The sequence below is a fragment of the Rhamphochromis longiceps genome, linkage group LG12 (assembly GCF_057381845.1).
Source record: "Rhamphochromis longiceps isolate RC_006_pf linkage group LG12, R_longiceps_female_GT1.1, whole genome shotgun sequence".
NCBI classification, from domain to species: Eukaryota; Metazoa; Chordata; class Actinopteri; order Cichliformes; family Cichlidae; genus Rhamphochromis; species Rhamphochromis longiceps.
Genome location: NC_140568.1, coordinates 14,190,234 through 14,212,091, shown reverse-complemented (window position 1 = coordinate 14,212,091; position 21,858 = coordinate 14,190,234). Strand labels below are relative to the sequence as shown.

Below are 21,858 nucleotides of genomic sequence, written 5' to 3'. Positions count from 1 at the left end.
TTAGCAATTTAGCAAAGTTGATGGTAGTGGTGTGTCTGTGTGAGTGAAAGACAGAGAGAGCGAGCGACAGATTTTCTGTTATAACCTTCATGTTATGGAGGCACAGTGTGAGCACTCAGGTCGCATCAGAGCATCGGGCGGTATAGTGTGAGAGTACATCGTGACATACGAACTTCTAACCCCTGCGAGTCAATCGTGCAGTTTGAGCAGGAGCTGAATAACGTGACTGAAAAAAATCGCACAGTGTTTGCCCAGCTTTAGGTGTACTGTCGTCCGAGACTTGCACCGCAGTGACGGCGTTTGTTCCCCTGTTGGCCATGCTTCTTGTTGTGGTCATCTGTTGTCTTCCGGTATTTTCTCTGCAAGCGACCTTTCCTCGACCAATGAGATGAGCGGTAATCTGAATTGTCATACTCGAATTGTCATAAGTGTGCTGTCAGCTCATTGGTCACAAAGCAGGAGAGGGGCTGGGAATTATGTTTTCAAACAAAGTGTTAATTCCATAAACATTTATAGACTACTTTTGATTCTCACTGTATTACGGGACAAAGTGCGTCCCTTATTAGCTCAATACGGGACGTGTACTTTTGTTTCGAAATACGGGACGATTCCGTATTTTAAGGGACAGTTGGCAACCCTAGTCAGAGCCCTTTTTCGCGGTGCTGCCATGTTTTTTGGTTGAGTTAAATCAAGCTAATGACTGCACAGGCTATTTTCTACATAGGACAGATGCTTTACAGTTAGTTGTTGGCACATACAGTAGTAAAACAACTTCAAGCAAAAGGACATTTTGCCATTAAGAAGATTACGAAAAATTAGCAATACAGTTTGACTGTAATGCTAATGTTATAGAGTCAATGAATGTGTGTATAACCAGCACTATTGACTCTGTGTAAGAGAACGCTAACATAAGCACAATGACTACATTAACATGCTTAAATCTAGCCGGTGCAGTGGTGTAAATGCTCACCGTCTTAGTTAAACATGCTAATGTTTAGCACCAATCAGAGGTTAATGCTAATGCTAGTTATTATTATTGAGTAAATTCAGTTCTTTACAGCAAATAATAATTATCAACTGCACAAACTGTTCTACTGAAAGGACAGGACATGGTCAAAGTCATCAAAGTTAAGCCTAATAACTGAACATGAGAGCCTGTAGGAGAGAAGCATGGCACTCAAAGAATCCTCAGTAGAAATCTGTTAATATGAGCCAATCATGCTATTGCAATGACGCATACATAGAGTTTCATGACAGCTGCAGCTGTGTGGTGGCAGAGCTGTGTACCCATAGGTGTGAATGTCCAATATCTTGACTGGTACTATTAAGACATGTATTACTTAACAAATTAAGTTATAAAAATAATTGATGAAACAATTAGTTTAATAAAAAGTTGTTGTTGTTTTTGTTTGTTTTTTACTAAAGTAGGAATTTGAATGTTTTTACTTAATGGAATATTGTCTGTATTACGGGAAGAGACTGACAGCTGCTGACCTAATCTTGGTTTTTGAACAGGTTTAAATAAAGCGTTACACATAAACATGTTCTGCTCTTAAATTTGACCAGCACTGCCTTGTCAGTGTGGCACTAGAGGAGAGATTGAACTCCTATTGAGATGCCACATAATAATTGTCAATATTCAATAATAGGTCAGCTTCATATTACCAGCCACAAACCTATAATCATGTTTTAATTGTGGATGGAAAATGTGCTTCTTTTGCACTCGGACTCTTTTAAAATAACAGCCTGTCACTTCCTTACTGTTTGTATCTGCTATTAAAATGACACACAGTAACTTAGTGACACAACACAGAATAACAGCTCAAACTGTTTTCAGGGAAGAGAATACTGCTGCCATTAGAAAACAATTAACGACTCATTATCCAAATAGAAACCCCACTTATAGCTGATGCTTAACAATCAACATCACTTCCAGACGTACTCCAAACATAATGCTGGACATGCCAGTGAACGCTGAACATGTCCTTTAAAGGAACTGTGAAGAATCTTTATATTTCTATTTGCTCAGGTTTCCTGAGAAATGTCAGCGTCAGATTGTCAAGTCTAATGAAGAACGCATGCTATGGAAGGATTTTAACACACAGTGACAGGCACTTACATCATCCACCATTAGAGTTGCTATTGCTCTGCCGATCTCATTATAGGACTTGGCCTTTCCTTGGGGCCCCAGCAGAATAAACAGAAATCTGTAGAGTGAGGAAACAAATGTGAGGTATGTTCTGGGACTGCAGATGTTTGTTGTTGGTTGGCGGGCAATGACATATTGTAGGGATTTTTACCTGGTGGGAACAGGGACCTCTGTTAGACCTCCTAGAGTTGTAGCTTGGGCCAGGCGAACAAACGCCACAAAAGGTTTGTTGAGGAAGTCTACCTCGCCCACTAAGACATTGGAAGCCTCCGCGTCTCTGGGGATCTTCTTCATGAATTTATTTTTCAACTACAGAAAAAAGGGAGAACGCAGTCCAGCATTATCGTGTCGGCATGGTAGAATATGTGTAATTCCTACATGTTATAGACTTTGCTCTGAGGTATTCATATTTCATTTTACATGTTTAATTGTTTTGTTTTTGCATCTTGTGGCAATCTTCAATTTCCTATACGTATTACTGTCGCGCTCTCATAGTTTAAACTGAACATACAGAAAATAAACTTCTTACAAAATCATTTATGTAACTTTAAAAAATGTATTAGTCTTCTATTCTCTCATGTATGACACCAAATTGAAAATAATATAATAATACTGAACCAGCTGTTTAAGTTTATCTTATAAAGTCATTTTTCAGTTAGGAGGATGTTAAGACAAAGACTGCTGTAACTGAGACGTGTGCTTTTATTGTGACGGTGTTGGTAGGTGTAGTGATTGGATCTACCTACAGGGATCATTAAAGTTTCATTCTGTCATTACAGTCTCTCAAAACCCGGCAGATTAGCCCAGGAGGACGTTTTTTAAATGCAATCCTGTGTAGTTAAGTGGGCATAAAATCCTTAAAGAAATGCACACAAACAATCAGAGAGGGAAAACAATTGCCTGTGACCCGAAATGGTGAACCAGTCTGACCTGTTTGATTACATCTAAAGGTGTGGCAGGAAATTGGACTGATGCACAATAACACAGAGTAGTGGAGAGCCTTTTCAACAACACATAACCCGAATCTGTGGCTCCACGTGAGAGCAAAGCACGTGGACTGATGGACCGACAGTGAAATCCATCTTTTTCTCAGTGCCAGCTCAATATCGACACAGAAAATGTGGCACACACAAGCGCAAATACACACTGTAACAAAATGAACAATCGCTTGTCCGTTGTCACATGCGACCGATGTAGACCTCAAAATAGAATTTGAACAGCTAGCCAAACGATAAGTAGAGCCCTCGGAACCGGACAACCAGTGCTGGCCCCCCTGCCGACTGTCACAGACAAATTTTGTGGGCCACATAGCACCCTTTAAATTCTCATTCATTTCTTTTTTTTTTTTTTACACAATCCCTCCCAGTGAATGACACATAATCTGACTTGTCAGTTACAAAGCCCTGTAGCCTAATTGAAGCGACATCAGCACGCCTTTGCAGCGGCACTGGCATGCGTCACCAGGTTTAACTCCCATTACTGCATCAGCTTCACTAATGAGTGAGTTATGTGTTTGCACACTCTCTCTGTCACTTGATGTCACCTCAGCGAGCAGGTGCAATGAAAAATTGATGAGCGATGAAGAAACAGCAATTCAATACAATGAAATGCCTTACTGGTAGGCAATCTGTCCAATCATGAAAGGCAACAGAGTGGAAATAAATGTATCCTCCAGAGATTCCCTCAGTGCAGGCAGATAGACATTTGCCAGTAGAAAAGACAGGAACATGAATTTGGTCATTGTCAGGATCAAACCAAAGCCACACAACTATAAAACACACTTTTAAAAAGCCTTACGCATGTGAAGGCTGTATCCCTGACATACTGAATGTAATGAGCTGGTTTCAGTAATAACTCACCTGGTCTGTGCTTGGAGTGTCCGCAATATCATTCATACTCCTGCTCTGGGCGTGACCTGCGAGGTTGGGACAGTTATACAGTTATTACTCTTTATATCCACCTACTTGGAATCATTTCAGGCCTGAAATTGATAACTGGCACATAAATTCTATGAGATAAAGCTATTGGGTAAATCTTCACAGTCTAATGCACTACAGATGCCATAAAGTCTTATTTTATGATGTTCATGCATTTTGGAAGTAAGGACAGAAAGTATGTTTTTAGTTTTGTCACAGTTAGTGGTGAGGTTGTAAAGGCTGTAGTATATTGTATATAGTATAGAGCAGGGGTGGCCAGCTCTAGGCCTCGAGAGACGGTGTCCTGCAGGTTTTAGATAACACCCTGGGTCAACACACCTGAATCAAATAATTAGTTCATTACCAGGCCTCTGGAGAACTTCAAAAAATGTTGAGGAGATAATGTAGCCATTTAAATCAGCTGTGATGGATCAAGGACACATCTAAAACCTGCAGGACACCGGCTCTCGAGTCCTGGAGTTGGCCACCTCTGGTATAGAGTGTATTGCAAAGTTGTAGATCATTGTAATGTATTTGGAGATCATCATTTTAAATCAGGAAACAGTTTGTCTTTTGTATTTTTTGTTCTTTTGGTGCTACTTTTCCCATTTCCTTCACTTTCAGTTTAACCACACTGGGTGTAACTTGTAGGATGATGTAAGTCTTGGAAATCAATCTTTAAAAAATCAAAAGTATTTTATGAGATATATATATATATATATATATATATATATATATATATATACTGAATACTTCAGCAGCCATAATTCTTGTCATTAGAGGTGGGAATCCAGGGGCTCAATACTATTACGATATACATTCACTACACTGAAGGATAATTATCTACGGTGCACTATGTGATATCCATGTAACTGAAAAAGTAAAAATACCTCTAAAAATCCAAAAAGCTGTCATTTATTGACAGTACTTTTGTGTCAGCATGTGTGTGCATTTTACTGATCAATGAAATAATGCGTCATTTCAGTTCATTGCTTTCTGACCTGCTTTCCCCTCCTGTCCACCATTTTCCCCATCATCTCAGTTTCATCTACACTATATTGTCAATCTCATTCTCTTATGAATGCCACCATATGATGTCATTGTCACGGCGGGGTGCGCCGATAAGTTTAGTTTACAGGACCCAGAAGCAGACACTGAAAGACGCTGAAATGAAAACTAAGAAAACTGTGAACACTCAGAAACTAAAGAACTAAGAAACTCAGTGAAAATACTATGACAAAACTATGAACACTGAGTAAACTATGACAAAACACTATGGGGATGCAAACAGACAACCTGACAACGAAACATAGAAAACAGAGGACTTAAATACACACATGAGGTGATCAGGGGAAGTCGAGACACATGAGGAAACAGCTGACAAGGATGAACATAACCATGCACAGGAAATGTAAACTCAAACACAATGACATGAAAACTGGACTTTCAAAATAAACAGGAGAACACGATGAGGCAGACCAAACAACATTGACACATGAGACATGAAACACAAAGGGCAGGTGGGACCAAAACCCAGGGAAAGGGGAAATGAGGGGATCCAATAACAGCACTAAGGCTGAACCACTTAGGGGTTTTTTGGGAGCTAGATGAGCTAAACCCAAACGCTAAATGGCAAAACATGAAGCCTCAAGTTCTAACTAATAATACAAAACAAGAACTTAACATTTCCCCATAAATAAACAATATATCATGAACTCAAAATGCTGGGTCACAGACCCAGCCCATGACAGTCATGAAGTAGTCACTCTTAATGTCTATTTTTTCCCGTCCTTATTTATGCTCAAGAATCACTAAAGAGCAAATTTTCCATGTGTTAGAATGAAAATCCAGAATTAGGAGAGATGGCTTTGACAAATCAGTATCCTCTGAGTACATAAATGTGCTCAGAGGATACTGATTGGTCTGTAAATATGAGCTAACAATCTGAGCTTGGTGTCCTGAATTTATTTATTCAGTCTTCACATATGCAGAAATGTTAAACAGCAATCTACAAGTGAAACTATAATGTGTTATTTGGAGATTGTAGGATGATACAATTATGGTTATATAGGCTTTGACTCTTCACAGTGCTCTTAAAACAAGGAAAAATATAATGACTTTTATTTTGAAAAAACATCAACCGGCTTCACAAGCCAAAACCTGACACTCACGCAGGCGGCCATAGTTGGCTGCTGGCTGCTGCTTTATTTGGAGGTCCTCTGTGGACCTGTTGAAGTTGGCCATTTGCCCCGGACCTGTTCCACCTCGGGGTCCAACATTCCGATCTGCCATGGGAAGGGAAGCAGGAAGAGAAACACAACAGAATCAGTGATTGGAGGTGATGCTTTATGATTTCTTGAACACCATGTGTCCTGTCTTGATGATATGTGAAAATGCTACAGTGGTAATTAACTCATCAAACATTAATACGTCCCCTGTGGAGGATATGAGCCTTGTTGACTCAAGAGTGTTCATTCATTCAGTGAGTGAGTTAAATATATGCATAATTCATTTCTCAGTAGCATCAAAATTACATGTCAGCCCAGAATGAAGCCAAGCCTCCTGACCCAGTATGAACCTTCCAGATCCCTCAGGTCATCTGGATCCGGTCTTTTATCAGTTCCCAGAGTCAGAACCAGACACGGAGAAGCTGCATTCAGCTTTTATGCTCCTTATATCTGGAACAAACTCCCAGAAAGCCTCAGATCAGCTGAAACACTCAGTTCATTTAAATCTAGGTTGAAGACTCACCTGTTCTCAGCTGCATTTGAATAAAGAACCAAATCCACACTTTTAAGCTTAAATTTCAAAACTAACATTTTAACTACTGATTTTATCTATTGTTCTGATTTTACCTGTTTTGATTTTATATAGTTTTGTTTGTTTGTTTGTTAATTAGTTAGTTAGTTAGTTTGCTTGTTTTAATCAATTTTAAATCATGCTTTTTATTTGTTTTTGTTTCTAATGTCTCTGTAAAGCACTTTGAATCACATTGTTGTTGAATTGTGCTATACAAATAAACTTGCCTTGCCTTGCCCTTGCCAACGACAAAGAAAAAGAATTGCTATAATTAGGGATTCACAGTGTTGTTTCATGTGATGGCATTTCATAATGCTAGCTCTCCAACAATGTGTTTAATATTATCAGTCAGGGGAAACTCAAGCTGATGTAATACTTTGGCAGGTCAACTACCTGTTATCCTGTAGACTAGGAATGAGCAATCAATTTTCCCAATGAGCCACAATTATGGCCAAATTATAACATCTACTCTTACTAGTAGTCGTTTATAATGAGATAAAATTAACACTGAGCAGAAATGAGTTCAGCTTACTGCTGCGCCTCTCCCCAACAGTCTCGGTTCATCATGTGGTCCCTTGAGAAAGTTAATCACCCACCCCTGCTATACTTAGAATATTGGTCTCTCATGGATTATTCACACAGAGCTACACAGGGCAGGTCAATCTGTGTCACAAGTTGGGTCACTCACTGGTAGAAGAGCTGGACTTGCCAATGTCAGCTAAGGAACGGTGGATCGGTTTCTTGGTCTGGTGTCGATGCTTCCTCAGCAGGACAAAACTGATCTTTTCTCTGAGATCATGAGATATCATGCCTTCCTCTATCTGTCTCTCAATGATGTCATCTAGAAAAGAGACACAAAATTTCACATCTTAAGAGTTCCTAACTGGAAGTTAGAGTTGAAAAAGAGTTTCATAACACTGACTGTAGTCTGCTATCGTGTAATATAATGAATGCTTTGCATATACTGATGATAAGTATAAATTTCTGTGTAAATTATACGTCTATGGTTCTGTTATGCTGTCTACATCCACATCTAAAATGGTCTAACTTGTTATTTGAAATGGCAACTTGTTGTTCAGTGTAAAAAAATGACGCAGTCTCATTTGCCCCTGAGACTGGCTCATGCCACTTAGGAACAACGGGTTGTGCTTGTGCCTATCAAAGTGGTATGACTGTACACTATTATCATTTGCATGTTCTCTTAGGAGTCTGACCAGTGGCCACCAAACAACTATTAGTTGTTTGGTAAAATTTTAAGCATGATTGCCAGCAGAAATGTACTCTTATTACCATATGGCCATGTTTTAAATCTATCATTTGAGCTTTATAAACAGTAAGGAAATGTTTAATTGTCAATAAAAAAGCTATTTATAGTTACACAAAAAGCTTACTATAATGTGACTCCTTATGGTGGGCTTCTACATGGTAGTCATGCACGCACAAGTGAATTTTGCGAATGAGTGACCAAAAGAAATTGGCTCTTAATTAACAAGACGTCAGCTTCTGTGCCACCCAAATTAAACCAATGGTCTCAGCCTGATCAACCCTATAAAAATTGTCTGACTCTGCAGTTGCATAAAAGTTCAATTAAATGAACAGCAGGATGCTTTTTATCATAGTGAGAGAAAGGCTGACAGCTATTGTGCATGAACAAGGAGATCAAATTAATTAAAGATTATATTCATACAAAGCAGAAGACAAGAACGAATTAGTCAAAATCATTCACCGTTTGCTCATTTTAAAAATCACAGTGTGCTAAAAAGCACACAAACCTGCTGCATTTGAGCTCTAGACAGAAAACCCAGATATATTAATAGCACCTTGGAAGGAAGTGAAGTAATCATTTCAGAACAAGATCAAATCACATTTAAAGAGGACAGGACAGCACAATGGACCAGCGCCACTGTGATTCAGGGTCAAATGTGCTACTGCCTTCACCACCACTGACAAGACATTTTTATCTATCTGTGTGGGTAATTTAAGGTTATGTCTTGGGGAATACAGAGATAAAATATTGTGAAATGACACAAGGACAGCTTAAAATGAATTTGTATGAGACGCAAAATAAAAAGTGGTGTCATGTGAATTTGTTGTCTTCTGTTGGTCCAGATCACACAAATTGATACAAGAAGAAAGATTTTGGCCAGTAATGTGTTTAAAATTTCAGAAACACACCAACTGTTCTCTTTAACACAGAAAATGGTAAAGAAAAAATATTCAGGAAACTACGATTTCTATGCTGTACTGTGCAATAATCTTGAGTGGGCACTTCTTTACATTTTGCTTCAGAGAAGCCAGACTGTTTTACTTGGTTACTTCTTCCTTTAATTTTAAAATTGTCTTGGGCAATAGTTCTCTGTTTTTTCCCTTCAACCATTGTCTGCTTTTTCACTCATTTTCAGCCCAGTCTATGTATCTGACCATTTTAACAAGAATGTTTTTTTTCTTAGCTAAGTCATCTAACACTTACTTTTGAATTCAGGCATAAAAAAGACTTCACTAATAGTTAGGTAACAGACCTAACTCAAGGGATGAATCTATGTTTGTTACTAGCAGCCTGTCACTATTTGTTTGTTCCCATTTCTTTGGTTGAATTTATGAAAAATTCCAAAGCTAAAACAGTTTGACAGGCATAAAATCCAATTTTTGCAAACACAAGGTGAATCCCAAAGAGCTATTAGCTGAAAACATTGTATATATAATAAATATTTGATATTTATTAGCTTTATTACAGTATTTATTCATTTATAGATTATTCTTCTATAAATATATAAAATAAGAAGTTACAGGCCAAAACAACTATCTACAACAGAGCTGAACAGTATCTAAAGTCATGTCCTGAACAAATTGCAATAAATCCAACAAAGACCTGACACAGGAGACACTCAGCTGATAGCTCTGCAATTCACTGAAGCTTTATCAGAAATGGTCTCAGTGGAAGGGTGATTGACAAGAAGCCATTTTTAACAAATAGAAACAGGGAATAAAGGCTGAGGTATGTCAAGTTACATAAGAAAAATGCAATTTAAAAAATTCTGTTTCAATAAGGAACAATAATAAATGTTTAAACATTCATTATTGTGAAGCATTAACATTGTGGAGGGTCTGTCAGCAAAACTGATGGAATTACAATTAATCAGATTATGATCCACTATGCTATGCTACCTAGAAAGGATGTGATTAGCAGCTGCTTCATTTTCCAGCATGACAATGATCCCCAACACACTGCCAATGCAGTAAAGGCATACTTGAACACAAAAAGACACAACAGAACTTCCTCAGAGTCCTCAACATTACTGAAGCAGTGTGGAATCATCATGACATGTAATGAAACAAAATGCAGCCAACATCCAAAGAGCTTTGGAGTCTACTTCACGAAGCCTGGAGAACTATTCCCAGAGAATACTTAGAGAAAAGAAAGCTTATCTAAATTCAGGCTATGTAGAAGGATAAAGGTACATCTATACTATACAAAATCGTTAAAAATATCAATAACCATCTACAACAAACTACTACTGAGAAAAATGTGACCTGGTTTTGAATATCGGAGCACCACTTTTAAAACAATCTTATCAATCACTTGACCAGCGAGTGGAAAATTAAGGAAATATAAAAAGATCTGATATGTGCTAGAAAATGTTCCTGCAGTTTATTAAGCATTGATTTTTACTGAGAACTGGCAAACAATACATTTACTCATTGATTTTTTTCTTGTCTTTAACTGTATTTTTTTATACTTTATTGACTCCATACTAATGCATTTGTAGCTATACTTTGAGCTTTTGGATATGCAAAAGGGAAAGATGAAAAAGGTCATGATGCAGGGTTATTCATAAAGCAAGGGAAAATGATAAAGCAATTTACAGCTGTAGGTAATTGTTAGAGTTTGTATTGTTGATTGTCATTTATGCTTAGAAATATTTAACCATATATGCTTAGAGGTGTATAATCAATTGTGTAGTGATAAGTTGTGTGATCTTTAACAGGCTACAGAGGCTTGGTGTGTATTCCACACTAGAATGCACACCTACATCCTGGGAGCACGGGAAGAGGTCGCATCTTGTCTTAATTGTTTTATGGTAGGATTAACGTAGCTACGTCTGTTCTAGTCTAAGTGCTTTTCTGTTTAGATGAACTGCTGGACTTCCTCACCGGGGGGGGTCTAGTCTACCCTCTTCCTGACCAAGGATGTTTGACCCTTTGATCAGCAACACACACACACACACACACAGGCAAGGTACTCTTTGTTTGTATGTAGACGTCGTATGTTAATGAACCTATGCATATTCATGTAACCTCAATAAAAGGACAGTGTTACGGGAGGACGGACGAGAGCTACTGGGGTCAAGCGAAGGAACGGCGTTTGTCTGGTTCTCTCCCGTGCACGAGTAACATGAAGAAGTTTGCCTACTTGCGTCTTGCTTGCAGTGTAATTATATTGTCTTAACGTTCCAGCGAATAGGTTTATGCTACAAACCTATCAGTAATGTTACTGTGGCACTAGTTTGTGCTAAAATAATAGTTAAAGGAAGTTATCGGGTGTCAGTATCAACACCAATCTGTTAGTGACTAAGATGGTCATAAGAAGGCTTTCGCCAACCGGTCAGGAAATACACATTTAATGACTGGTGGTTGCCAGGAGATCACTGACCCGTGTCTGGACCTGTGCGTTTGGGGATTAAGCAATTGATCTTACAGGAACTGGCATCAACCTTTACCAACCACATGCCAACTAGTCATGTAATAAATATTTTTTTCTTCCTAACCAGTGGTTGCCAGATGGTTGCAGACCAGTCTCTAGTCTCTAACTCACTTGCCATCACATACATGTGAGTAGTTGTGTGACTGCAAAACCTCAATAAAGAGGGTGTCTATAGAGGGTTAACTAATATATATTTTACAAAAATGTAATAGCAGAGAAAGCCAGGTATAGGTGTTAAAATGAATCACCAATCAGTTTGTTTAGCAAAAGCAACTCAAACAATGTTTCATTTTATAAAGTACAGCTGTTTCATAACTTACTAAAATTACATACTGATATTTTGATATACTTCTATTATTCACGTATTATTAATGTATTTGTTGTTTTATTACTTATGTGGAAATGGAGTATAATATATTTAGCTAACATGATTGTTAGCTTAATTATGTTAGCTAAATGGTTACAAATATAAAATATGTTGCAAAACCCCCCAAAACATAAAAAATACCAAATAGCTAAAGAGCTGCTAGGCTTGCAGCGCACTTATTGAAAACAGTGAATTCTGACTGCTTATTCACACATAAAGACGTGCAGTTATAAATGTGAATATCTCACCAACTATTTGAGGCAGCGAGTAGCCGTCCAAATCCAGCAGCACTGTTCCTGTCTGGAGACATGTCCTGAGCTCAAAAAGACTGTGCAGGGACAGTGTGGACACATGGGGTTTACTCCACCTTTCCCCTCCCTCCTCTACCTTTTCCTCGAACTTCACCCACCTAAAGGCAGCAAGAACATGCAGAGAGACAGAATAGGTGAGAATACAATTTACCTAAAATTTCATGTCTGGGGTGCTGATTAATGGTTAATGCAGAGACTAGTGTTCAAATCCTACTTGAGGCCAATTACTACATGACATTACTCTGGTTTTTCCCCAGCGTTCCTGTCTTCTCTCCACCATCAAATAACAACAAAAGGCTAAAAAAGCCCAAAACAATTATTAAAAAGAAAGAAAGAAAGAAAGAAAGAAAGAAAGAAAGAAAAGAAAGAAAACTCAACAGGGCCACTGCTTAGTATATGTCATTGGTTTTTGCAAGTTATTTTCATTTAGCAGGAGTCTCTCGGAGCAGCACTAACTACTTAAGTAATAATCAGTACTGAGCAACATCACTATCCTAGATCCAAGCCTCTATTTGCTTAACGCTGTTATTAGTGCTATAAATTTATAGAACACCATTAGTCTGATTTTTTTAGCAGCTCACACCGTACACTTCATTACAAGGGCTCATGGTGTCCTTGATAACAATATTTTACTGCCTTAATTAGCATAATCATTTCTGATGAGTTACCGTATTTAAGATATGTCGCTCTGATTAGCATACTCTTTTCAGATATGCTGACCTAATATTGAAATGCTTTTTAACATTTAATAGGTAGAGCAGTAGTACTACCAATTACAGATACCAGTTTCTTTTTGGTGACTCTATAATGTAATTTTGAGAAGTTGAAATTCTAATTGAATGTGATTCTAAGCAGAATGCAAATACAGCAAGATGACTTCTGTGAATATTCTAATTAGTACATAAAATTCCCATTCCTTATTGTTAGCAATACTTCTTCCCTGTCCAGATTAGTTCTTTCTGTATCTTGCCCCACATGAGACCTAAAAGCAGCTTCAATCATCATAGATCAGCGGTCCCCAACCCCCGGGCCACGGACCGGTTCCTGTTCGTGAGTCGTTTGGTACCGGGCTGCGAGACTTGAGACTCGGGTGTGAAATTTATGGTTTTCAGGGTTTTTATCGGTTTTTAGCGTTATTTTGTTATCGTTTTTTTCATTAACTCGGTTTTCCTGGGTCTTTTCACGTGTGTTATGAATAAATCTTCTTTTTTCGGTCCCGGTACTCGTTTTATTTTGTTGTATTTATCCGCAACACATTAAAGGCCGGTCCGTGAAAATATTGTCGGGCACAAACTTGTCCATGGCGCAAAAAGGTTGGGGACCGCTGTCATAGATGATCTGAGAAGCATGTAAAGGTGTGTTTGGGCTGAGATTTAACAAGGACTCTAAAAAATGATCTTTTATTTGTTTGTGATTGTGAGTCGATGCACAGCAGACTACTGGTTAAACAGGAGACACAAACAGGTTACTGGCTGCTGGTTTCCTCCCAGATATGCCTGAATGAATTTAAAAACCATATGTCAATCATGATCATGTTATAGCTTCATTCTGGGACATATGAAATACAAAAATTAAGGCTGTTTTGTAAATCTTGATCATATTAAGTTTTTTTTAAAAAGGATAAATACTTAGGGTATGCTCATTGGTTTCACCACTAGAATCTCCTTGTCACAAAGTTCTTCTAAAACCAAAATCTTGAGGCGTCAAAATAGGACATCACATATCAACAGTTGATGTCACCGTAGCTAAATCCATGTTTCACACAGTGTTCCAGACTAACACGACTGCATTTTTGCTATTTGTAGCCACTGAACTGGAGAATCTCTTCTTTGACATTTATTCACTACAGCACATTTAAATTTGGTCTGTGACATTTGTGCAAGATTTGCAATGCAAAGATATTAAGATTTTGACTTTTGTGTTGAACACTGCTGCCATAATATTGGAGTAACATAAAAAATAAGTTGTTATAACATAAACGTTCCCATATATTCATTGCAACCATATATGATTGATAAGTCACGACCTAATCAAGCATATATGGAAACTACATGCTTCCAGTCCATGAAATTTCCATAGTGTGCTCTAACCATGATACACAGACTCATGCACTAGATGTTCTCTAACAACAGATAGTGGACAATGGAAGTGATATATAACTCCTTTGTCTAATGCAAACCTGCAGTAAAAACTCCTAAGAGCCTGGTCTTGCATAAAGGTGCACAGGCCCAATCATGCTTTACTTTACTGATGATTTACCTGACACCTTAGCAAGCACAATTTAGAAAGCACAATATGCAATTTAAACCACCTCCATGAACAAGAACGGCAATTTTATGCGAACCCAGAGAGCTGTGTTCAAGAAGGTAAATTCAATCATGATTTCAACATATTTTCTTTTCCAGTTTTCTAATTTTGAAATGTTGTTCCTCTGAAATTCCATCCCAACAAAATTCTAGTGCTGAATACACTTTAAACAAGCTATAAACCATGCAGCTGGAAAATTGTCCTTCATTTTATGTCGCAGTCGCTTTTTTTTTTTTTTTTACAAGAAGACATTCTAAACCAGCCAACCAGGAAAAGCACACAATTTGTTTTATATTTTCCCTCTGTTGTCTGTTTGAGTGTCATCCACCTGGCAGACTCCTTCCACTCTAGCTCGTCTCCTTCTCTCTGTAGAGTGTCCATCTCAGTGAAGAGCGTTGGTGTCGGCATGTCATCGTCTTCATTTAGGATGTAACGTAGCCGCTCTGCCGCTGGAGACACTTGATGGAAGGAAAGGATGTTTTCGACATTATTAGAATTTGTATTTGCTTTAAAATACCCGAGGATCTTGCAAAAAATTCACCTAAAACATGCGACCGTTGTTTTACAGATTTTTTTTTGTACCTTTGTTTTGTCTTCATTAAATCTGCTACACAAAGCGAGTTTGTGTGGCTGATTTCTTTACAGCAAAATGACCATCCATAAAAACATGGCATCATTTACAAAAGTAGAACCCTCCATTTAGACTTGCTTTTGTAATCACTTGTTTTACAGTCAAGTTACTGGTTTCAGCTAATACTTAATTACAATCTTTTCCATATTGTCAGTTTCTCTTCCACTGCAGCTACAATAGTGCATTTCCTTAGTAGTTGAATCAAACACTGAAATTGACATTTCAATCTGTAAAGTGCAACCAAAGTTTTCACTTTAAATATTTTAATTGTCACCATATTTTGAGCATAATCATTCTGTTATTTTCATCTGCTGTCCCAGCAGTAATGACTGTCATACTGAAGCCTGGATCACTCAGTGCTGCCTGATTACAGTTAGTCATTCACAACTCTACTGTGCTTCCAATCCATTGTATCATTGTATCTGCAGGGAGATTGAGCAGGACTCTGTGTTCATGCGTGGGGTTTTGGGGTAATGAGTTGCCAGCTGTGAATAGGGCTGCAAACCTATAGACTGTAATTAAAATCAACAAGCTTTGTCTTTTAAACTACCATTGATCAATATTATTGAAGTTTCTATTGATAACTACTACATTTGACTTAAATATCTTTCGGCAGTTTTTTTTCTGAATGGCATGCGATTGTGAAATCAATACTGTAAAATCAAAGAATGCATTCTACCCTCCAACATTTGCTGTTTGATGTAGAGTACGACTTCCTTAATTCTAAGTAATGGATTACTATTTTCTCTCATTGTTTTGTTGTACGTCTTTGTCCATGTTCTTGTCCTCCAGCTGACCACCATGTACAGAGGTGGCACGTGGATTCCAAAAGGTTGTGTTGATGTAAGCATACAATCAAGGCAAAGTAAACACCTCTGCTGCCTTTCCACTGATGGCACCATACTGATTTAAGAGAGTGGGCAACTTTCCTGGAAAAAGTTTTGAAAGCCACAACAGCAGTGTTCTGCCAAACTACTTATTACTCAAACCTGAAACAGAAGGTAGCCACTCTCAGGCTGTCTCGGACTCCTGCTGTTCTTTGTTAAAAATGCTGGGAGGAAGCAATATGAAAGGCTATTTTTAAATGTTCAAATAAAAGACACCAATGTGCAGAAAATGAGTTATATATATGAGACGTAACTAAAGCAATTTCTGAAAGAGCACATGAAATTGTTGCACATGAAAGGCTCAGAGAGAGCTGGAGGAGCAGACTGTTATTTCAGCAACAAGGAGCACTCTGGCTTTTCAGGAGTGCTTCTCCTATTAAGCTGGGTCAACTTAAAAGATTAAAAAACAATAAAAACAAAAGGAAAAAAAGGATTGCAACCTGACGACATACAATTGCAAACTGATAGCAGACTGACTCCATGTTATTGTTACATTGTTATAGCCTTCTTGAGACCTGAGGTCACTTTGTAAGTGGCAGCTGATTGTGAATGGTCACAGACCTGGCCTCAGCTTTGAAGCAGTCATTAAAAAAATGAATAGTTCATTGCACATGTTTGCAATGAACGACAATCGGTAATCACTATTTCCCTAGTGGGACTGTAGCATAAGGAAACCTCCAATAAACTTCATGTTTCATGTTAAAAATGTGTTTCTTCAGTGCAAAGGTGACATCAAAGTATGTCACAATGACAACAACAGTCTTGTTTCCCATGATTTAATAAAGCTGTCTCACAAAGGGTGAAAAATGTCGTTTTCATTGATTGGTTAGAGCTGCCTAGAATCATTAAACATCTGACATGAAATTAGTAGACTCCAGCCCTCAACAGAAGAGTTCAGGCTCTTTCTCTTTCAGTGTGACAAAAGCACCTTTCCAGACTGGTGTTTGACAGACAAGACATGTCACAAGTCATGTCATGTCTCTCACCGCTGACTTACTTGTACGGTTGATGTCTTGGAGACTTTGCTCTGCTGAATCCATGAGTCCCTCCTCCATATCTATCTCTGTGTACCGATCATGCTCCTGGTGTCTGTGGTGGCTGTAATGTCTGTCTCTATCCATATCACTACCCTCTTGACTAGAACGCCTTCGCCTGCGTTTACGTCGATATCTTCGAGCTACTGGCACACCAATGTAGATGGACTGATGATCTGTGGACAAATATATACAGTTCTTGGTCATAGATTGGAGAGTTCCAGATATACAGAAGGTGGCAATAATTTTTAAGAACAGGTGTCATTTAGAACAGATTTCTGTAACACAGGCGGTTGCAGTGAATGCTAAATGAACAGCTCTGAATTGGTTGACTGACAGCCAGCAACACTGGCAGATTACCTAATGAGATTTTTCATTAATCCCTCATACTCAGGAGTGTTTTAATGAATGTTAAACTACTATAACGAACAGAATAAATTATGTTTCGCAGCTCTTGTGTGGTTATTAACAACTGCAGCATGTTGCGATTTGTCACTGTTGACACAGAAATAAAGAAAATTAGGCCTATTGACAGTCACAGTCTCGTAGCTTGGCTTGCACAACCTCCATTTTGCAGCAAAATCCTGGATGATGTGAGTTTGATCATCTGCTGGCAATTTGAATAGTGCTGTAAAACTAATTGCACTAACTGCACACACAACTCCAGATGGAATTACTAAACTACAGGGAGACACAAGCCAATATTTGATGTTTGGATAAAGAACCTGCCGAGCTGCTGCTTAGTGTAAAGCTACACAAACATGCATACAACAACTCCCCAAAGACCCCCCAAAATACACACACACACACTGCTCATTTGCAGCACATTAACAACAGTCACCCACACAGGCTCTCAGAAAAAATTAAAAACAAATTGAAAATTAGAAGTTAGTGTGATCTGTCATGGTAACATAAAAATCTAAAATGGGTAGAATGGCTTTCCCATTTTTATAAGCTCATGGGGCCAGTGTGTGATAGATCCAATACATGGATAGCACACAGGTACACACACACTCACCCTCCTCATCCTCGTAGCGAAGGTGAGAGACTCCCATCCCTCGGTCTCCATGCTCCATCCTGCTAAAGAGGAAGAGAGAGTGACAAGACAGTCTAGGCAGACTGTGTGTGTTTGCTGTGTAATGCACAGTGTAAAAGTGCGCACATATTTATCTCTCGGGTTCCCTTTTTTAATCGAAACCTAAGATGGCACTGTCCCCTCTGTACATATGTGCACGTGTGTATGTTGGCTGTTGCTCCGTATCTGAGAACGAAGCCTGCGGCAGCAGCCGAAGCCGCTCCTGTTCACTGACCTGCTTATTGAGTCACTGTGCGGATCAATGGCAAAATAATTAAAGGGTGGCCAAGTCGATAGAATAGAGCATAATTAAAATAAATGAGAGGGTAACACACGTGGCATTGGATGCCACCAGCTGAGCTTAAAGGCAGCTTGTTCCTGTTGGTGGGTGTTGAGGGTGGGCTTTCCTTTATACATTGATGGTATTATTTAAAGTACTCCAGTTGCAGGCTGTGAATGAAATTCAGTAATTACAGAATAATTACAGTTTTCAGCTTCACGGTCAACATTTGTTTGAGGAAACCAATCGGAGATCTCTGTCCAGAAGAGCGCAGTCCTAGGAACAGCTAAGATACTGCGCAGGACCCTCAAGCTCCCAGGCCTCTGGTAGAGGACCTGAGCTTGAAGGATTGACCGCCCACAGGGGCGAGTAGGGAATTTTTATAGTTACAATGTAACAATGTAACTTAATATGAACTTAATATGAAGGCATTGCCCCATTCTTCAGTTTCCTTAAGCTCAATGGAGCAAAGGCTCTTTCAGCATCAACAGATACGTTTGCTGGGTTAATAATATGTTAATATTTTTTTACAGCTGAAAAGAAAACTATTATTAAATAGTATTACTGGTTAAATGTAAAAAATAAAGTAAAATCTACTATCCTAGGAACCTAAACATTAGAGCTGATGCTGTATTAAGACAGCCATAATTACAATTTAAAGTTGAAATAATCAGAAATTTCTAAAGAGAGGGTTGGACGAAGGGAGTTGTGGAAATAAATAGATATTTCTATCCCCCCCCATCAAAGCCCCAATCACCAGATGAGAATGGGCATGTGCTTCTTCATCACTAAAACTAAGCTGTTGATGATGTTCGGTTTCCCTCAGTATTCAAAGCCCAGAGGTCTATACCCTCTGCTTAACTCATTATCCAGTGAAGGAATATTATTGATTATTTGTCCAGTGATGGCACAACTATCTTGCTTATTCAAGGTTTAATAGGAAACATACTTATGTATATATTATTCTAGTCATAATAGAGAGTAAAATTAAATAATCTTTCTTGACTGCTTACTGAAAAGGTACTCAGAGCACACATGTATCTACCGGGACTTTGTCCATGACTTAAACCAGACTTCTTGTCCTCAAAAGACAAGTACAAATACCTGAAATTAGATTTACATAAATTTAGATTCCTGTTTTACTGTTTTTTTTAGATTACCAAAATGTAAGACCGTTAATTGGCAGCAAATGAATAACAAAAAAGGCAAACAAACCAAAAACATCAACGATGAACGTAATCATGCATTTTTTAGTGTTTGTCACAGACGTTTCTGTTTTACACACATCTGATTTCTACAGCAATATTTCTTTGAATGGGAATTTGCAGATAATGCCTCATTTCACATAGAACTCTTGAAATACAATCCGCCCTGAGGGATGAGTGGTGTAAAGTGGCTGGTGGAGGGTGGGGTTTAGCCAGGCAGAGCCCGCTTGAGTTGCTGCTGTGAATGTTTATAGCGCTGGCTTCCTGCCTTTGTAATTAGCGCTGTCACATCAGTGTCCTTCACACCCAGTGGGCAGATGGAGCGAGAGCTGCAGGCGCAACACTCGCTCCCCCCCACCAGCTGATCGATAGGCTCTCCCTGCTTCCAAACACCCCATGTCACTTGATAGAGACATGAAACATACTCGTACATAAGCGTGCACATGGGACAGAGTGCTCTGCCAAGTCTCTGTAGGCCAAATTTGGATTTGGTTCAATAAGCGTTGATCTTTTGATTGCGGTGGAATAATGTATCTGGTCCAGTGAACTTAATCTGGAGGAAATTGAGGAAACTGGAAAAATAATTTTGAAAGTGACAGTTTTTCACTTCAGTGACAAGTGTTTAATTACTTTTAATGAGGAAAAAGGTAGTATGATTTCACTGACATAACTGCAGTCTCTAATTTGTTACACATCAGTACATTCACAAGCAAAAGATAAACATTAAGAAACAGGCACATACAGTACACACCAGTCACTCACACGTTGAATTCTTGCTTTGCTCATTAACATTGTAAGTATGATTTCTAATATCGGGGAGTGTGTGTTAAATTTGTGCCTATAGATCAATTGAGACGGGATCCGAGTACTTTGGATAAGTGGGGCTCATTAGTGCCTCAGCAAGCTTAAAGAATGATTCCACATGTCATTAGCTTGTTTTTCAAAGACTGTTTATGAAACTTTATTTCCCTTTAGAACAGACCAGTGTCTTGTGGGAATAAAGCAAAAATGTTTTAAGAGCCACTGATCACACACTACTCGTGTGACTTCCTTAGACATGATCAAAACTGTCACACAGAGCTGAAGATGACAGAATTCTAGTTTCAGATACCACAGTTCTCCAAACTCCCCACATTACTGACACTGCTGGTTTAATTTACATATGTTAGGCCTGGAGCCAAGGATGGGAAAAACAGAGACTAAATGTCATCTGTGACTCAATAGGCTGAGAAAATGACACAGTACTGCTCAGGCAACAAGATAAATCAATGGTGGGTAAAGAGAAAAGAAAAACAACAACAACAAGAATAGTAAGAAAAGTAAGTAATATAGTAAGAAAAAACATACTAAAGCCTACCTGGGTTAGTTGTCAGCTGGAGTAAGCAAAAGAAGAAAAGAGTTTGGCTGCTTGTGGGGAAGCATCAATGAAAACATGCTAGTGGAGCTCCAACAAACTATTAAATGGTACAAAGTCGGCAAAGAGGAAAGCTCCTTTGTATTTGTCTCTGTTTGTCTCTCCAACTGGCTCTCGCTCTATCTCTCTCTCTCTCGTGACTGGGTCAATAATGGGCAATGAGGACTGAGCAGAGAGCTTCAGGCAGGAAGCCGTTTCAGAATATGGTTAACACCAGCCACTGGTAGAGAATCTCTATACTGTGCCAATAGGTCAATATGTATAGGACTGTGGAAAAGCAATAAAGAATAGCAAGCTATCACAGCAGTGACCTTATGTGAGCCTCGAAGGGAATTTATTACAGCTTTGAAGTGACTGTTGGTGCGAGTTTTGACCAGAATACTGTCAGTATACACATGTACCTGTTTAAGAGTTTATTATTTGTGATTAAATTCAAAAACATATTCATTCACTATAAAGTGGAATATTTTGAGCCTTTTTGGGTTTTAGTTTTGACGGTAACGGTATCTCAAAATACTGGGATATATATTTTGATCTCAGTAAATTACCATTCAGCCAATATAAATACAGCATATCTCTGTTTGTGTTAGCAGCCACAAAAATGGGGAAGACCGCTGACCTTACAGCTGTCATCGACACCCTCCACAAGGAGGGTAAGCCACAGAAGGTCATTACTGGAAAGGCTGGCTGTTTCCAGAGTGCTGTATTGAACCATTATAATGGAAGGTTGACTGCAGGGAAAAAGTGTGGCAGGAAAAAGTGAACAAGCAGTGGGGATGAC

General features: G+C 38.6%; 1 protein-coding gene across 3 annotated transcripts in view; it reads right to left on the bottom strand.

The window, feature by feature from the left end:
* slc4a5a (solute carrier family 4 member 5a) overlaps positions 1-21,186 on the bottom strand; it is a 41,305-nt gene extending 20,119 nt beyond the window's left edge. For 2 of the 3 annotated variants that reach the window (XM_085424869.1, XM_085424871.1), the window contains exons 1-10: positions 21,021-21,185; positions 18,122-18,183; positions 17,067-17,279; positions 14,880-15,009; positions 12,182-12,342; positions 7,553-7,705; positions 6,237-6,350; positions 4,009-4,064; positions 2,301-2,458; positions 2,120-2,207 (exon numbers count right to left, since the gene is read on the bottom strand). In XM_085424869.1, the coding sequence (XP_085280995.1) occupies positions 2,120-2,207; positions 2,301-2,458; positions 4,009-4,064; positions 6,237-6,350; positions 7,553-7,705; positions 12,182-12,342; positions 14,880-15,009; positions 17,067-17,279; positions 18,122-18,179 (1,131 nt within the window). In that variant the 5' untranslated portion in view covers positions 18,180-18,183; positions 21,021-21,185. Of the gene's footprint in view, positions 1-2,119; positions 2,208-2,300; positions 2,459-4,008; positions 4,065-6,236; positions 6,351-7,552; positions 7,706-12,181; positions 12,343-14,879; positions 15,010-17,066; positions 17,280-18,121; positions 18,184-21,020 lie in introns of all 3 variants that reach the window. The other variant, XM_085424870.1, reaches the window with a different exon arrangement.
* Positions 21,187-21,858: the final 672 nt, after the last annotated feature.